The 9269-nt window shown below is 48.2% G+C and overlaps 2 protein-coding genes across 2 annotated transcripts; both read left to right on the top strand.

The window, feature by feature from the left end:
* The first annotated feature begins 2263 nt into the window (after nucleotides 1-2263).
* Nucleotides 2264-3726, top strand: LOC6608101. The gene is made up of 2 exons (XM_002032813.2): nucleotides 2264-2469; nucleotides 2636-3726. Exons 1-2 carry the CDS (start codon nucleotides 2428-2430, stop codon nucleotides 3500-3502), a joined length of 909 nt encoding a protein of 302 aa, XP_002032849.2. The 5' UTR covers nucleotides 2264-2427; the 3' UTR covers nucleotides 3503-3726.
* Nucleotides 3727-3849: 123 nt separating this feature from the next.
* Nucleotides 3850-9072, top strand: LOC6608099 (hairy/enhancer-of-split related with YRPW motif protein). Its single transcript, XM_002032811.2, has 3 exons — nucleotides 3850-6665; nucleotides 7109-7323; nucleotides 8065-9072. The coding sequence occupies exons 1-3, from the start codon at nucleotides 6406-6408 to the stop codon at nucleotides 8844-8846; spliced, it is 1257 nt and encodes a 418-aa protein (XP_002032847.2). The 5' UTR covers nucleotides 3850-6405; the 3' UTR covers nucleotides 8847-9072.
* The last annotated feature ends 197 nt before the right edge of the window (nucleotides 9073-9269 follow it).

Here is a 9269-nt window from a genome sequence, read left to right as displayed (position 1 = left end):
CCATCGAGTGGCCATCGAGTCGCGCATAATCGACACTTGCCCCGCGGACACGGGCCACTTCAAATCGGAATGGCATCAAACCCCTGGACCCCCTAGCAAATTCCACGGCAATGACAATGGTAATAATAATAGCAATAGAAGTGGCAGGGAGGGTTGTTGCGGTGGTCTGTGGCACGGCCAATTTAGCAACCCTCGACTGCGTCCGAATGGCAATTAAAAATTAAAATCAAACTTTCGTAATCGATATTGGCAATTGCAGTTGCCGGCTTGCCGGCTTGCCGGATTGTCCTATCAATCAACCTTTAATTGGCCAAACCCATCAATATTTTTTTGCGCACACCCTTTGGCCTTCGGCGAAGATGTTGCCGGCGAAAGGAAAGGAAAGGAGAATGATAACTGTCAAAAGGCGCGGACAAAAGTATTGAGTATTGAGTGATGGCCGCGAAACGTTTGTATATCTTGTCATGCTCAAAAACCGAGGCGAGCCGCTTTCGTCCAAATCATTGCGATTCGATTGCAATTTGCTGCGAGTGTCATCATTCACTCGAATTCAGTTTTCCAGCTCCGATGCGATTTCAAAACTAACCCGAAACCGCAGCGGGCACGCACTCCCCACTTTGAGTGATGTGTCAAATCGACGACAGGCCGAAAAGTGCTTAAAAAAAATTCGAAATCTAAATCGGAATGGGAATTGGAATTGGAATGCCAGGCACTCGAGCCATGTTGAATTGTAAAACTGGTTTCGCCTTTTTTAACACTTAAATGCGTTTAAATCATTCGCCCAAATTGCCGGAAATTTACATGCGAATGTCATTAGTGCGGTCGTCAGTCCCAGCACTTCCCATGGCAATTGATTTGCTTCCAAAATCCACTGCAACTACGCTAGTCGATGGGAAAGTCAAATGAGAAACATAAGTGAATTGTTTATATTTCGAAAAACCATTGTACTTAAGCATTCGCTTCCTGGAAGTATCAAATTTCAGCAAAAGCAAAGAATGAATCGGGGTCACCAAACTCATTTTGTCTAGGCAACACACGTTGATTACACACATTTTCATGCCTCTGTTGATAAGCCAAGCAAAACACTCTTTTTTATAAGAGAACTTTGAAATAATGCCTTCACTTAAGTTCATCTACGTAGTTAAACATTTAATAATACATAGATTAAATGAATACACTCCACTAAATTTCAATATTTATTCTTGTTCTTGAAATCTAGCTTAAGTCGGTAATTAATCTCAAAACCATTTTATAAAGTGTTCTAATCACGTCGGCGTCCAGCTTCTAAAAGGTCGCGAATGTCCCGAAAAATGGGTTCTGTTTTAAAGAGTACCTGAAAAGAACCTGGTCGGAATTTGAAATGGGGGTTTGTAAGGTATCCTCTTTTCAAAACGGGTATCTTTAGAAGGGCTGTAGTTTTCGAATCAAAAGTTCGCTGTTTTGTTGAATCGGTGTCAGAAATGCATCCAACATATTATTTTGTTAATTTTTTCTACCATATATTTTCTGTTCACAGCAAAACATGCCTTCCACTTCAGCATTCATGGCATTGACACACTATTTATAACGCAATTCGCGTGGGTCACCAATTCCCATAGTTACATAGTTACGTGGACACCTCCCGCAAGTTTAGCGGCGCCCCTTTCCGCAAATAGTTTCATAATAAACCTGCCACGGAAGGCAGCGCCAAGTTGGCGCCCGCAACGGCACACGAACCGTTATAATCAGGGAGCCGGACTCACCTTTGGCCCTTCGTAGCACCCCAGGCACTTGACCGGCTATTCGAGGACCGTTGGGTCAGGGGCTCCGGCGGCGGGGGAGTGGGCTCTAAGCCGGGCCATTACCGCATTAGCGACGACCCACTCGAGATTCCCAATCTGTGCGCCAGGATCATACTGCGCCTGTGCCGGCAGAGGCTCTCAGCTGGCACAGCTTGCACTGCTCCCCAGTACACTGGGCAAAACCACGCAATAGTATTTCAGACTGTTTCAGGAATGGATATTGACTTCAAACTAAAGTTAAGCTAATCTTAGCTGCGTTTTTTGGTTAAAACATTGTTAAAAGTAGCATTTAATAGCATGACTCCAGTTTGTCCGGAATTTCCTAAATATAACAATATATTTAAAGCATTATTTTCAACTTTTACAACTTCAAACACTTAATTTTTCTGCGTGCAGTCGAGCCGCTGCCGCGAGGATTAGTCACTGGGCAGGAGCGCCGCATGGGGCGTCCTTGCTCCACCTGCGAGTGTTCGCCGCGGCGCTTCCTCGTTCAGTTTTGTTTGGATAGCCCAACGGGCTGCAGCGGCGATGAGGCAAATGCCCCGGCTGACGGACGCAACTCCGATGGAAGGGCAACAATAGCCACTGTAATTGCAGCGTTCAATTAGGGAGGACAAAGCGGCAGCGACACAAAGACATCGCCAGCATGTCGCACTTGCTGAGGCGCACCAAGAAGTCCTGTCTGAAGGTTAGTGCTCGCGTGGCGCCCGAGTGGGTGGCCATCTATAGGAAATCGATGGCGACCCGCGCCGCATGCGAATGTTCAGTAAAGTTCGCATGCCCGTGCTTTCGGCACGTTAATCATACGCCGCGTTGGCCGCTAACGCTATCCGTATCGATTTGTGTCCTTGCAGTTCCTGCGCAAGATATCGACTTCAAAGCAGCTCTTTGTCCAGCGGTTGGACGAGGAGGACGGGGACGACGAGGAGGTGGAGGAGGAGCTGAACCTGCAGCGGGATCTGGAGCTGGATGTGAACAGCAACTGTCCGGTCACGGAGGCCATCTACGAGGAGCTGCAGCTGAGTGAGTGCAACCAGGCCTTGGACTTGGCCACCTCCAAGGAGGTGGAGGTGGAGGAACTGCAGCCGGCGGCCAAGCATGATCTGCGCACCAAATACATGATGAGCTGCGGCAACTACGAGGTGTTGGCCACCCCGCCAACGACCATCGAGTTCGAGCGGGTGAAGTACAAGGCGAATGTCCGCTACCTGCGGCACACGCCCTCCAATTCCAGTCTGGATCTGCAGCTGGAGGAGCAGAAGGAGGAACAGCAGGAGCAGCAGCAGCAGCAGGCCACTCCGCGGAAACAGCAAGTGCTGCAGCAGGCAACTCCGAGGAGACAACAAGTGCAGCAGAGGAATCCCACGCCCAGTCGCTACCATCCCTGCAGCATCAGCCTGGGCTCCAAGCTGGAGGGCAACTACCACAGCGTGGTGATCATGGAGCCGCCGCACGACGACTTCCCCATTGTTAAGTGGGACATCAACGGGAACTCACTAGACGACGACGCCTGCGATCGCTGGGATGACTTCGACGCCAGGTGGCGGCAGGCGGCGGCGGCCACCAGATCCCTCTCCCAGTCGCAGAAGTCCAGCCACCAGTCCAGCTCCTGCACGCTGGAGACCTGGGTGGACGACACGGAGCCCCTCAGCCTGGAGCTGCAACGACACGACAATGCAGTAGCCGGAAACAACTGCAATCTTTGCCTTAGGAGCTTCTGAGTCCGGAAACGGACACTCGGCGGCTTTGTAACCTCCACTTTGCGTCCAGCGATAGAGCACGAAAACCAGTCTTGTGAGAATTACCTACATACGAGTATATTATACATATATATGTAATCGAGTATTTGAGTCGGTAGACCGCAATTTTCATTATAGAAAGTTGTTTTCGAGAATATCCATTAACAATAAAGTGTGTTTGTGTGTGCGGCGCTCCTTTGGCTCCATACCTTGAGTAATGCACTTCAGACTGCGAATACGAATGCGAATGCCCTGTGCGCGGTGGGTGGGAGTAAGTTCGTCGCCCACCCATCATCCATCCATCGATCCATTCCGGCGCACGACCACCCGCACGTGTGCTGGACGCTCGTGAGAATCCGTAGACCTTTGGCTTTCCCACGAGCCACGGCTGCGATTTCGTGGGTTCGTCCCGTTGTCGGTGGTGCAACTTGCCCGCCACTATTCATCCACTTGATTCGGGGTGGGTTCCGGCGATTCGGAGCGAGTTTGTCCCACGCTGGCACTGCCGCTGCCACTGCCACTGGCATTGGCCATTAGACATTAGGCATTTCCACTTTGCTGCTTGCCGCGCTCGAAACCTGAGCGACAGCATGCCGAATCAAATGAAAAGCACTTTTTATAATTTTCGATTTTGATGTTCGTTTTTGAAATTGATACGGGGCGCCATTATAGTCAAGCTTACGCCTCGACCATCGAAATTAATCGAGGAAATGGCAGAAATGCTACACTAAACCGTTTTGTGGGGGAGAATAAGTAATGATATTGCCAAATTGCAACCTATAATAGGAAAGGTACATAGGTATATAGTATAGGGATTCTTATGGCAATATTGGCGATTTCTTAGGGTGACAGGACAAAGAGGTTTGCAAAAAACATGTTACCACAGATATCCACCGAAGAATAATTTTTGCATAAGGATAATTCAACCAAGAGAAAACACATTAGTTAAGTAGATTTTTTAATAGGGAAGGTTGTATTAAACCACAACGTATATCAGCCATATTAGTAAGCTCACTTTTTATTTTTCCTTGCAATTTAATTGTTTTTAATCCAATGCTAGCTTTAAACATAAAATCCGTCTGGCTGATGTTTACGAAATAATAGTCGGGCAATTCCCGATAAAATATTTTATTATATCAAAATTTATAGGTTATATTGGCATTGATCAGCTTGATATAATTTAATTTAAAAAACATTTTTTAAAAGTGTGGTAATGACAGCTAGGTACCGTTAGAATGGGAGTGGCCGAAATATTTATTGCTTATGGAAAGAAAATGGCTATACAATTAAATAAATTGTGGTAAAAATATAACAATATTGTTTGCGACAAAATGATTTTTCAAGCAAAATCACTATTTTCGACTGATTGTTCCTATAGCAGCTATATGATATAGCATAAAATTTTCGCTAAGCTCGCCCTGGATATATATACTAATTTCTTATGTAGAATTCAAAGTTTTCGTTGCAAAATAATTGAAAACAAACAAGTTTTCCATACTAACACTTAATTTCAAACTGATCGTTCATATAATTTTGCTACAAAAATAAGAAAATTTCGTGACCTCAACTAGAAGTATTTTTCGCCGCTTTCCCCATAAAATGGGAACCACTGTGCGACGCTTCAATCTGCATGCTTAACTAGTTTTAGATTCATGCTTTTATAGTTCCCGAGACCTCTGCGTTCATATGGACGGACAGACAGACGGACGGACTAGGATTATGGCAGTTATAAAAATTAAGAAAAAAATTTAGAATTGATATAATCATGTAAATATTCAAGATGTAGCGTAGTTACATGTATATGTAACGAAGCGCATCTCAGAGTTTATAATGGCAAATCAAAAAGGTAGGGAATGGGAATTCGCCCAAAACTCACGTCTGCTTTTATGTAAATTCGTACAAAATATTTACGTTTTACCGTAGCAATCCAAGTTGCTTATATCCTTTTGTGATACAAGCGAATTATTTCCGCATTAGCATATTTCTAGGTAAACAAATCGATTTCACCTCGTGCGATTTCTAGGTCAACTTCGGTCACCTGCTGGCGCAGTCGTTGTTATCTCGTCTCCTGCTCCTGCACCTGTGGATGTTCCCGTTCCCATTGCGAATCCGGGATGCCGCAACCTTGAGCCGGCACTGACCTAGAACTGTGTTGGCCACCCACCAGCACGCGTCCCACTGCACAGATAGAGGTCAACGGCGGCTGTTGCACTTGTTGGGGCTTTACCCGGCGCCACGCGATGCCACACGACCGGCGCGTGCTCCAGTTTGAGTTCCATTGCCGGGTGCAGCCGCTCCAGCGGCGAACAAGTGGACGGCGGACGCCGCCAGTTTGTCGCCCACGGCGCCGATTAGAGGCCGTGCTGCAGATGCTTCAGATGCTTTACAGGCTGCTGAAAGGCTATATCAGATGCACAGGCGATACAATCGGATGAATCGATGACAGAGGCTTGCTCATTTGCCGGCGCTAGCCGCTCCTTGTCGCACCCTCTCACTTGCTCACTTGCTCACTTGGCGGCGATCGCCGAGCGTCGAATATGTTTGCTTCCCGTTTCCTACCCCAATCTCGGCCAGCACGCGCTGCGCGTTGCCAGGGGGTGGTTGCTGCTGCATCTTATTGGACGGCTGCCGCAGGCGGTAAAAAGGGGTTGAGCGGCGGCAGCGGAGGGCAGGTCGTCCGCTCGACGTGTGCTGCAGAATCAGTCGAACGCCGTTCGCGCACACGATAAGTCACGTGCTCAAACTAGCTCCGCCAGCCCGGTCTAGCCGCTAACTGCATCTGCCTCTGCAACTAGCAACACGCAGCACAGCTACAGCAACATCAACATCAACACAGTAGTGTCAAGTGCGCAGGAGCAGCGAGTAAACAATAGTCACCACTCACAATGGATCACAACATGCACGTCAACGCGCCGTCGCTGCACCACTGGGGCTACACCGCCGGACCCGGCGTGGTCATGCCCGGCGCCACCGCCAGCACACCCCAGAGCCACTGGGTGCCGCCGCCGCAGAGCCACCACAGCGCCCACAGCAACCACAGCCACGGGCACAGCCAGGGCCACAGCCACGGCATCGGCAGCCTGAAGCGGACGCTCTCCGAGAGCGACTGCGACGATCTCTACTCCGAGGAGTCCTCCAAAGAACAGTGCGTAATCGTGAATTCTTACCAAAATGTGTTTTTTCAATCTAGTGCACAAAGAGCTATACCAAGTTCCCAAGTTGGGAGTTGTCTTGTAAAATAAGTCCTTTTAAAGTACCATTCGAAGTGCAAACGTTTTCTGTTGCTAAAAAAATAGTGCGTCGTAATATTTACTAAATGAATCGAAGTCATGGATAACTCCAATTAAAGCAAAGCTGCTGATAAACCATCAAAATATAAATCACTAAACTATAGGGCTTTAAGAAAAGATAGATTTTAGATAGATTTTAAAAATTTAGAATTTTCGGAAACTTAGGGGTTTTTATAGCCTACTTTTAGTAACGCAATAGGGTGTTTCTCAATCTATAAAAGAATTAGATATGAAGATTAAGAATCTACTACTAATTTCAATCGATAGCTAATAGAAACCCTTTCCTCTGTTCCATTAGAATCTCGCCCAGTGAGACAGGCAGCTGCCAACTGATGAGCCGCAAGAAGCGACGCGGAGTGATCGAGAAGAAGCGGCGGGATCGGATCAACTCCTCGCTCACCGAACTCAAGCGCCTGGTGCCGTCCGCCTACGAGAAGCAGGGTTCCGCCAAGCTGGAGAAGGCCGAAATCCTTCAGCTGACCGTGGAGCATCTCAAGACCTTGCAGTCTAAAAGTAAGTGTACCAAGCCAACTAGAGCTAGCTTAAGGATGTTTTAGTGAGCAAAAGGGCTAAATGGACTACTGACCTCCTGACTTTAGTTAAATGCGTCTTAAGGTCATCAATCTCAATGGGAGCAAAGGGGGTTAACTTGGGCAGCCAACAAAGTTGGTTAACTAGAAGAAGTAAACGGCATTAGGAAAGTGATTTCTTATTTCACCAGTTAATATTACATTAGGGCCCATTTAGCACACTAATTAATCAAGGCATATCTGACATATGACCTTCAATACATCCTAAAAAATGGGAATGGGAAAACTGCAAGCAGAATCCCTAAACGAAGCCCGCTGTGGGAAACAATTGAGTAACGAAATTAAATACAATATGCGGCAAATTATCACAAATCTGGGTAAACAATCCTGACCTGTTGTCCCGAACAGGGTCGAATTGTGGGAAAATTATGGTAGCCATAGGCAAAGCAGGACACCACCACCACCACCAGCGCCAGCTTAGCGCTCAAGTGAATCTCGAATCTCGGGGCTTCCCACGCTCAGAAGCGGCACCACCACGATGGCAACCTTGTAGCCAGGCGCGGGCTTTCACCCCCCGATAGCCACCTCACAACGAGCCATCCCGCCGAAGGACATGGGGGTTGTTCTTTATGCTCGTCGCGTGGGAACAGCTATTTTAATTGTTTGCCTGAACTGGGATTAGACAGCTTATTGACTTTCTCCACCTCCTCGTATCTTGTTGCAGCTCTCGACTCGCTCAGCTATGATCCGCAGCGAGTGGCCATGGACTACCATATCATCGGGTTCCGCGAGTGCGCCGCGGAGGTGGCCCGCTATCTGGTCACCATCGAGGGCATGGACATCCAGGATCCTCTGCGCCTGCGCCTTATGTCCCACCTCCAGTACTTTGTGCAGCAGCGCGAACTGTCGGCCAAGAGCTGTGCCAGTCCGGGTGGCTGGTCTCCGGCTGCTCCCAGTTCCTCCGGCTACCAGCCAAACTGTGCGGCTGCTCCCTACCAGAGCTATGCTGCGCCAGCGAACCCGGGTGCCTATGTGTCCAGCTACCCCACTCTAAGTGCCTCGCCCTCGCAGCAGGCTCAGCAGCTGGGAGGACGCACCAGTGTCTCGCGGACAAGTGGAAGTGCCGTAAATGAATCGCTACCCAGCCATGATCTCCACTCAGACAGCAGCAGCCAACAGCAGCAGCAGCAGCAGCAACACCAGCAGCAGCAGCATCAGCAGCAACAGCAACGGACGCAGACCACACCTCAGCCCACGCAGCAGCAACACTACACCCACGACCACAGCGCAGTGCATCCCGAGCAGCAGGTGCCCACCTACATAGAGCTGACCAACAGCAATCGCCCAGCGGCCCTAGGTTCCGAGAGCCTTAGCTACAGTGCCGCTCCTCAGTATCCGGTCAGCGGACTGCCAGGCCAGGACTACAACAACTCCAGCGTGCTGCAGTACGCCACTCCCAACGGAGCCAAGCCCTATCGTCCTTGGGGCGCCGAAATGGCCTACTGATCGTGGCATAAGCCTCAGAAAGGATATTTCAACCTCTAGTCAGAGCAGACCAAGTGTGATAGTCTTAAGTTTCGCATCCTACACAGAGAAAAAAAAACGGAGAAACAACGCAGTGAGATTAGCTAGTGCCGTAAGCCTTTAAGCTTAAGTTATACCCTATGATAACTATAACTTTGAACCTTTTGTGAATCTATTGTAAATAAACGCATGAGTTTATAGGTGAAAATGATGAAACTCGCTCTATAATTGATATTTGGATCAGGAAAGCCTTTCTAGCTTTTAAAGTTCCTGAGATTTCGACATTCATACGGACGGACAGACGGACATGGCCAGATCGAATCAGGTATTGATCCCGATAAAGAATTTATATAATATATAATAATATGTGTATAAAAACCACAAGTAACGGGTATAAAAAAAAAG

This window comes from Drosophila sechellia, chromosome 2R (assembly GCF_004382195.2).
Source record: "Drosophila sechellia strain sech25 chromosome 2R, ASM438219v1, whole genome shotgun sequence".
Taxonomy (NCBI): Eukaryota; Metazoa; Arthropoda; class Insecta; order Diptera; family Drosophilidae; genus Drosophila; species Drosophila sechellia.
The sequence above is the reverse complement of the archived record's forward strand: the minus strand, read 5'-3'. Positions and strand labels throughout refer to the sequence as shown.